The following is a 9,730-nucleotide window of genomic DNA, read 5'->3' on the forward strand; positions in this document are numbered from 1 at the left end:
CAATGAAGAACGCTTATTAACCGCTGCTCATGTGACGCTTGCTTGACGTTGACAGATATAGCGGGTTAAAATATTATTTTAGGGTTAGAAAAGTATCTTTAAAAGGGTGATAACTTAACTCATTTGATACTTTCCAGTTAATTCTTTTAGAGAAACAAGTTCTCTTTTGTCGTGGAATATTCAGGGTCAATTATTCTAGTTATTAAAAGTTATTAAAAACAGAGGAAGTTACAACATCTCCAAAACTCAGCAGTAACCAAGTGTTTCTATGTTATTCTCAGGACAGATCTCATGAAGGAGTATTTTTAAAACCCAGCGCATGTTTAAAACCTGATGGGTTTCTCCTTCAGGTATTATTTTCTGTTGTCAGAGTTTATATCCCATAAATCTAATGGGTAGAGACCTCATTAAAACAGGCTTAGTTTTACTGCAGATGGTCTTCATACAGTTTCTGACACAGTACTTACAGTTTGGTGCAGTTTTTGTCCACAAGTGTTAACTGACGCTTATGGAAAGTACAAATTCATTGTTTTTCACAGCAGCTGCTGGGAAGAGGTTATATTAGTGTTTTTTTCTTCCCTCTTCTGATTCATGCAGCGTGTTGATTTATACTGTACCTTATATCAGGTCCTGATAAAAAACTATGAAAGGTTTGGTTCTGCAGGTTCTTTTTTCTCCCTTTGGAGAAAGAAAGAGAAACCTAATCAGTTCTGTGCTGCATAGAAATATTAAAACACTTGTTGTTTTCTAAGATATAACCAGCTAAAACTTTTAAAACTTTTGAGAGTAATTGGTTTTGTTAAACACATTTTCCTTGGTAAAACAAACCTTTAAAATGAGAATGAAAAATGGGGTTATTTAGAAAGAATCTGATTGGACAGTGGTACCAAACAAAAATTAAACTAATCTCATGTTTCCTAAAAGACTCTGCATGAAAAGGCCTTCAGAACCGTGGAGTTATTTTCCACCACAGTACCAAGTTTTTAAGGATGCTTTTACTTTATTTTAAAACAGATCTGGTTTTTGTTTTTGGTTTTTTTAACATAATGTTTGTCTGAAGCTGCTTATGAACTGTGTTAGAAGCAAATATGATCTGAGGTAAATTAGAAGCTGTGAACTAATAATTTTAAATCTGATTATTGTCCAAGCAGAAATAATATATTTAGCCAATCCTTCAATCTCTGCAGAAAGTTAACATCATTGTTCAATGCAGTAGTATTCAACTTGTGGTTCCTGGACTCCTGAAGCCTGTAAGCCATAGATTTTGGGTCCATAAAATTATAATACTTAATTAAAGGTAGACCGATTACCTATTAGAATAGATCTAAGTCAATGATGAGTTCCAGTCATTTGGTGACTTTGAAATGCAATAATACTCAAAATGTCTACTCTGGGGACACAGATTGGGGTTGAAGAGTTTAGTTTTGGAACCAAGGTTAGGATTTTTATAACAGAATCAAGACAAGTAAAATCCTTTATTTTAGGAAAAGAAAAGAAATAAAGGCCCTCTTAACAGTAAGAAGATGGTCGGCTTAAACTCCAGTCTCCTTGTTTGATTTCTTAGGGTTAAAAGATTAAAAGAATACATAGGAGTACAAAGGTACACAAGGTGATTTCAGATTACTAAGAGATAAAATATTAGAACATTTATCACCACTTGGATTATTAAAGTGGGGTTCTAGTAATAATTATCTCCCCAACTGTCAAAATTTAAATAGCCAAATTAAAGAAAATGATGTTTGTTCTTTTTGAAACATTATGTGGGAAAAAGTCCAGTTTGGAGACAAGCTTCTTATCTTAATTTATGATTAAGTCAAACACTGCAGTTTTGTTTAATTTGGGTATAACATAAAAATGTCAACGCTGACTTTTCTAATTTCCCCTCGGGGATCAATAAAGTATCTTTGAATTTGAATTGAATTGAATTAAAATACTTCTTTGCATTTAACTTGAAATTCTGCAATACAGCTGCGATCAAATTGAGTCAAACAAAAAGAGAATTATAACAATAACTCTCAGAATTGTAGTTATTATTATAGAGTTACAGTACAAAGAATTAGCAAAAGGTTTCAGCATCAGTAAATTTGGATTCATTTAAGAGAAAACTGTTGCTGTGCTTCTAAATACTTTGAGATCTTTTAGGATTATGTGCACTCATTTTTAAAAAAAGGATCCTGAAGATTGTCATAACAACATTGATCAATTATAGCATTAAAAGATATGGCTGAGAAAACATATTCTGAAAAGAGATTGTTAAAAATTTCTTTTAATTCTTGAAGCTTCAAATTTGTTCATTTGTTTGTCTTTGATGTTTTGTTTGTTTTGATGGAATAAATGTTTGTTTATATGTTGCATGAAACAATAATCCATGTTTAGAATAAAGTTTCTAAATCTCAGATTGATTAAAACTTTGAGTTTTCAGGAGAGTTAAGAAGCAGCTTGTTTCTCAGGTAGGTTCATGTTAACAGTTTTGTAGTTTAAGTTACACTAATGTGGGATGGGATGAAGAAACTGTGGGTCCCGCCCATAGGCTGTCAATCAGAGGTTAGTTCTGCCTGACTCCGCCCACCTACTAGGTTGGTTCATGCCTTTGTTGTCATGGTAACGCTCAGCACCTCCCTTCCTGAGTTTTAACACTGTTTAAGAGACAATAGAATCAAAATGCTTGTAGTGATTGTTGCCTTAATAACATGTTTTTTTTTTGGAAAAATAATTATGACTTTTAGATTTATGTGTTTTACTATTAAAAGGTTAATGAAATAGTTTAAACTAGTTTGAAGAATTAGTTTTGCATGCAGAATCATTGGTGATTTATTAGATTGAAAGTTTCCCTGGTGCCATTAAACTAGCTGACAGTTCAAGATATGCAAAAGTAAGGAATATATTTTTGATAAAGAATCAGAGTCATGACTTTATACTTGGTGGGAATTATTTATTAGATTCAATTTGTAGGGTTTATTCATCTAAATTACATTAGATGTCCATTAATCTAATATTCATCTTCATACAAGACAAATTAGGATGATATGTGACTAATTTCTAAGTGAGACATTGATGAACTGAATAATTAAAGTTTGTGTTTAGTTGTTAATGGAACTGAATAGCAGGTAAAAACATCTGGATTTTCTTTATGTTGCTTTCATTAAATTCATAGTCACACATACAGGTCCTTCTCAAAATATTAGCATATTGTGATAAAGTTCATTATTTTCCATAATGTCATGATAACATTCATATATTTTAGATTCATTGCACACTAACTGAAATATTTCAGGTCTTTTATTGTCTTAATACGGATGATTTTGGCATACAGCTCATGAAAACCCAACATTCCTATCTCACAAAATTAGCATATCATTAAAAGGGTCTCTAAACGAGCTATGAACCTAATCATCTGAATCAACGAGTTAACTCTAAACACCTGCAAAAGATTCCTGAGGCCTTTAAAACTCCCAGCCTGGTTCATCACTCAAAACCCCAATCATGGGTAAGACTGCCGACCTGACTGCTGTCCAGAAGGCCACTATTGACACCCTCAAGCAAGAGGGTAAGACACAGAAAGACATTTCTGAACGAATAGGCTGTTCCCAGAGTGCTGTATCAAGGCACCTCAGTGAGAAGTCTGTGGGAAGGAAAAAGTGTGGCAGAAAACGCTGCACAACGAGAAGTGGTGACCGGACCCTGAGGAAGATTGTGGAGAAGGGCCGATTCCAGACCTTGGGGGACCTGCGGAAGCAGTGGACTGAGTCTGGAGTAGAAACATCCAGAGCCACCGTGCACAGGCGTGTGCAGGAAATGGGCTACAGGTGTCACATTCCCCAGGTCAAGCCACTTTTGAACCAGAAACAGCGGCAGAAGAGCCTGACCTGGACTACAGAGAAGCAGCACTGGACTGTTGCTCAGTGGTCCAATGTACTTTTTTCGGATGAAAGCAAATTCTGCATGTCATTCGGAAATCAAGGTGCCAGAGTCTGGAGGAAGACTGGGGAGAAGGAAATGCCAAAATGCCAGAAGTCCAGTGTCAAGTACCCACAGTCAGTGATGGTCTGGGGTGCCGTGTCAGCTGCTGGTGTTGGTCCACTGTGTTTTATCAAGGGCAGGGTCAATGCAGCTAGCTATCAGGAGATTTTGGAGCACTTCATGCTTTCATCTGTTGAAAAGCTTTATGGAGATGAAGATTTCATTTTTCAGCACGACCTGGCACCTGCTCACAGTGCCAAAACCACTGGTAAATGGTTTACTGACCATGGTATCACTGTGCTCAATTGGCCTGCCAACTCTCCTGACCTGAACCCCATAGAGAATCTGTGGGATATTGTGAAGAGAACGTTGAGAGACTCAAGACCCAACACTCTGGATGAGCTAAAGGCCGCTATCGAAGCATCCTGGGCCTCCATAAGACCTCAGCAGTGCCACAGGCTGATTGCCTCCATGCCACGCCGCATTGAAGCAGTCATTTCTGCCAAAGGATTCCCGACCAAGTATTGAGTGCATAACTGTACATGATTATTTGAAGGTTGACGTTTTTTGTATTAAAAACACTTTTATTTTATTGGTCGGATGAAATATGCTAATTTTGTGAGATAGGAATTTTGGGTTTTCATGAGCTGTATGCCAAAATCATCCGTATTAAGACAATAAAAGACCTGAAATATTTCAGTTAGTGTGCAATAAATCTAAAATATATGAATGTTAAATTTTCATCATGACATTATGGAAAATAATGAACTTTATCACAATATGCTAATTTTTTTAGAAGGACCTGTATGTTGTGTCAGAATTCATTTCTTTGGTTCTATGTTATGTGATCTTGGTTACTAGAACATTTTTGTTTAAACTTTTTGCTGGATTGTCTCATGGGTTGGACCCTGCGCCAGAAGAGGGGAATGTCAGAATAAAGTAACATGGGGATATTGACAAGATCATTTTCTTCCACATCTTTGTGTGAAGATAGGATGTTGTTTTACTGTCAAAACCTGTCCACTGTGTTTTCTCAAGTTTCACAGACAGTGAAGGCTGCATTACCAGAAACAGCCACTTCCACCCTCCAGTCCTTTATTCCTGGCGACTGGATTCTGGTCAGAGAATCTAGGAGAAAACACAGGAAGTCCAGGTGCTGGAATGGCCCATATCAGATCCTACTAGACACCCAGGAAAGCTGCAGGAAAGTTGCAGGAAAGCTCCAGCTCCTCCAGCTTCATCTGGCTTCCAGGACACAAGTCATCTTCTAACTGGATCATCCACGGCCTGAAAGGTGTGAGGACAGCGGACCACCACAAGACAAAGAACTGTAAGCTGATCACTGGCGAGTGATTGAAGAGGTGGTTGAAGAACACTGTTCTTACAAGGGCACAATAATCTCTCGGGCAGTGCAACGTTATTTCAGAATCTACTTAAGGCCATCGCATTGCCTGAAAGTTAGAAATCATAAGGTCATTTGCCTCACTGCACACACACCACAGTGAGAGATTCTTTCCTCCCACTTTGACAGCGAGACTGACTCTGAGGAGGAAATCTCGGATGCTTTTATCTAACTTTTATGTTTATTGCTTGATATTTATCATTATGGTATTATTACAAATTTGAATGTGTTCATTTCCACTGTTGTTTAGTTGGACTATGGAAGCCTAACTTCCAGCAGGTTAGAGTTCCTGTTTCTAAATATATTTCTAGAGGAGCTTCCTACGACCGCCCACCTGTACCAGACTGGTAACAGAGCAGCTTGAAGCCACTCAGGAGAGACAGCAGGATTTTTAAGTTTGTTAATAATTTGTTTTCAGTACCAGAAGAAAGGACATTCCACTTCAAGGTCACGATGCAGTTAAATGGAAGATGTTCTGTTCTGATGCTAATGATTGGTATTGCAAGTATTTTTATTACACCTGACCCGAGGACGGTTTAGGGTCATAAAGCACAAACTCTTTTAAGTTGAGATAAAATCCACATACTCTTTAAATACTTTGTGTAAATGTTGACACAAAGATAGATGACTATGATGACACAGAATAAAGACCACTACTCCTATGATGACATGTTGTAAATGAAAATATCTTTGACGCCTGAGTGTATTCATAATTGTACTTCATAAAATGACTTTATAGCAGAAAATTGAAAGAAGTTTCTATTTAAGTGAAATGAGACAAAGTACAATGATGACATGAACAAGGCTTGTTTTAATTCTTTTACTTTTATTACATTTTGTTTTCTTTGATTTATTATTATTGTAATCTACCATGCCCCGTGGGGGGAGGGGCGTGTGAGTATTATTCCCACAATATAATCTGCTTTCTGTTTGTGGGTTTTTCGCTCACACAGAGTGTTTTCTTTTACATGTATTTAATCATGACTTTATTCGTGATAAAAAAGGAGGGACTGTTAGGGTTTGAAAACTTTTGTATTGTTTATCACTCATGTCTGCTCTAAGTGCTTTTCCCTCCTTACATGTCATAGAAAGAGAGATGAGGGAGAGGAGTGATTTATGCTACCATCAGTAACATCTAGGGGCTGTTCGTACCAAGTCCTCACTCCCTCTCTGTTTATAATCAAGACACATGAACCCTAACCTTTCTGACCACACACACACACACACACACACACACACACACACACACACACACACGCACCCTGAATGTTTGTTGAGCTGTGTGTGAACCAGCATGTATTAATAAAGAGAGAGGGGTGCTAATACTTTTATAGTCTGTACTGCAGAGCTACCCTTGCTGCAAGTAAAACTGATTCTGTATTGTTCTTGCCTCTGAGTTGACTAATTAATACCTAACATAACTCTACTGAACAATGGAGTGGCTTCAAGGGTTCCTGGGACTGAGTTCCAGATGTTTGATGGATGATGGGTTTTCTCCAAACCTATGCCTTTGGATCTCTGGTGTTGGAAAACCCAGTCAGACCACTCTTTGGTGTCTGACCCAGTCCAGACTTGGATCTGAGAACAACAGCTCAGGTTTTCCGCAGCAGGAATGGACTCTGTTCAGACACAACATGTAAACTCCTATAGGCAGACAGAGGAGCCAATCAGAAGCTAAGGATGCTGGGTAGATTCTAGAATTACTGGATCTTGAATGTCTCCATGGAAACCGGACTGATCAGAGAAAATACACCAGTAAAACTGGTATAAATCAGTTTAAAAGGCCAATTCCCTGTGTGTGTGTGTGTGTGTGTGTGAGACCTCCAGGTCGTCCAGCATCAGTAGCTGAGAGTCTGACAGGATGCAGAACATCTTGGTCCAAACATCAGGCTCCGCCTTCTGCCCACAGGACAGCCAATGGATGGAGGCGCTCTTCAGCTCTGTGACATCATTACATCATCATCATCCTCAGACAATGTATGCAAACATCACACACACACACACACACCTTCTGACAGTAAAATAAACTTTAAATAAAGAGAAAAACATCACACAATGTTTCAAACAAGAAAGCTGGATGTTAGAACGTGCAAAGAACCTCCAGGTATTAAAGGTCTAAGGAAGCCCTGTAATAAAGAGCATAAACAAAGTAACCACTGTTCTCTGGTCAATATCTAAGGAACTACACTGATGTGAAGCTAATCAGTTTCCTGGGACTAATCAGGTTCAAAGATCTGAACAGTTCCAAAAAGCTGCTCAACACAGAACGTTTAAACATTTGACAGTAAACCTAAAACCTGATGTTCTAGCTCACAAAACCTGCTTGAGGAACCCTTTGGAAGCCAGCCTTCTGCCTGAAGAACCCTATATGGGTGATGTTCTACCCAAGGAATGTTCTGTGTGAAGGAACATTCTCTAACCTTATGCTCTGCATGAGGCTCCCTCTGCATTATGATGTTCTAGCTGAGGAACCGTGTGTAAGCTGATGTTTTACCACAGGGGCCGTCTCTAAATATTCAGCTTGAGAAAGCTTTCTGTAAGATTACATTCTACCAGAGGAACCCTATGAAACCTCATTTTCTACCTAAAGGAACCTTGTGGTACCTCATGTTCTGCTTGAGGAACCCTGTGTAACCTGATATGCAGGAAGGCACCCTCTGAAACCTAATGTTCTAGCTGAAGGAGCCCTGTGTAAGCTGATGTTCTACTGGTGGAACACTTTCTATAAGATGTTCTGCAACTCATACAGAACCCAGTGAACCCAGGTGCAAACATCTCTCTCACAGGCTCCCTGTGAAGTCCTAAGTGAAACCTTTGAACGTTCTCCGTTCTTCTAGGACTCTCAGATCATCAAACCAACTGTTGCTTCCTCCTCCCAGAGCCAGGCTTCAACAGAAGCTGGTGGAGCTTTCATGGTCAACAGACTGGCCTCTTTTATGCCGTATTCCTTTTAGATCAGCTTTTTGCGCTGATCAATCTTATATTGGATGTATTTTTTATGCTTTTTGAAGCACTTTGTTACATTGTATATAAATAAAGTTTATTATTATTATAAAACGTGTGTTAAGATGATCTATCAGAGGAACCATTTCATTCTTGTGACATCATAGTGGAGCAGAAACAAAATTGGTTTGTTGAAAATCTAGAACATGATGAGCTCCACGGAGAAGATGATGATCCTCAGTGAGTCACCAACGTACCTGCAGATTTCTGGTCCTGGTTCCACCAGGGTCTGTTCTCACAGCAAACAGAAGGTCAACACAGTCACTGACATGCTGTAAACTCACCAATAACCTTCATCCAGCCCAGATGCTGACACCTGGACAGGTGTTTGACCAGCTGCTCCATGTATGTCGACAGGTGGGAGGAGCTGGGAAATGCACAGGAAGGACATCATTCAGACACAGCACAGAAACTCTTTATTGGACCATCATCTTCTGTAAGCTGTCCATCCATCCATTCCTGCTTTTGAGACAGCAACACGTTCACAGCAGCAACAAGGTTGCATCGTTTCCTCTTCTGTGATGGTGATAGAAAAGAGCATCAGATATTTTAGAGCAACATCTGCTGCCTTCAGAACCACATCTTTCACCAAGACAAATGAAAACTACATTGCAAAGGTCTGGCTGAGGAAGAGGAGGGTCCTGCAGTCCTGACCCCCTCTCCCAAATAGAGACTGTTGGAGAACAAACATTTCTCTGTATTGTTGGAAACCAGAAGATCTGTTTGCAGGACAGATCCAACAAAATACATTTTGGAAGTTTTCATGGTTATGGATCCTAAGGATGGGATGTCATTGGGTGTTAGGAGAAGGAATGGGAACATCACAAAGAAGGAAGAGCTGTACTGAAACAACTCTTTCTGTGCTGTTAGTTTGAGACTGAATTACAGGAAATGAGGAAAAATGGTGCATTTTTCCCGTAGAATCTGTAAATCCCACCCCACATTCTCCTGGTTTGGGTCAGCAGCAGGATGATCGGACCGCCTGGTCCACTGAAACGCTTTGACCTGCTTGAATTTGCCGAGTCTGATGTGTGCTACCAGTGTTAGAGCTGCCGCTGCCCCCTGCTGGTCTGAGCTGAGTTCTAGAAAACCTGTGATGCGTACGCTCAGAAACATTAACGCAGACTTGAAGGAGCCCAAAACACAGATGAACTCATGCTGGTTCCTCTGCTGCTGTTTGCCTGTCTGTCTGTAAACAGGCAAACAGACATCCAGGTAAACAGGTAGATAGACAGGCTGATAAACAGACAGGTAAAAACAGGCTGGTGCACATGAAGCCGAGCTGTCAGTGGACAGACAGGTGAACTTACCCACAGGTGGTGACTCCAGTTTGACTTCTCAGTGAGAAATGTGGGTCCACACTGG

The 9,730-nt window shown here is 39.4% G+C and overlaps 1 protein-coding gene across 1 annotated transcript in view; it reads right to left on the bottom strand.

Annotated features, from left to right (window-relative positions):
* The window catches only part of LOC124878364 (disabled homolog 2-interacting protein-like), a 44,906-nt gene extending 37,657 nt beyond the window's left edge, over positions 1-7,249 (bottom strand). Inside the window, exon 1 of the mRNA XM_047382266.1 lies at positions 7,184-7,249. Within this exon, the coding sequence (XP_047238222.1) occupies positions 7,184-7,234 (51 nt within the window). The 5' untranslated portion in view covers positions 7,235-7,249. The remainder of the gene's footprint in view (positions 1-7,183) is intronic.
* Between the last annotated feature and the right edge of the window lie 2,481 nt (positions 7,250-9,730).

The sequence above is a fragment of the Girardinichthys multiradiatus genome, chromosome 12 (assembly GCF_021462225.1).
Source record: "Girardinichthys multiradiatus isolate DD_20200921_A chromosome 12, DD_fGirMul_XY1, whole genome shotgun sequence".
Taxonomy (NCBI): Eukaryota; Metazoa; Chordata; class Actinopteri; order Cyprinodontiformes; family Goodeidae; genus Girardinichthys; species Girardinichthys multiradiatus.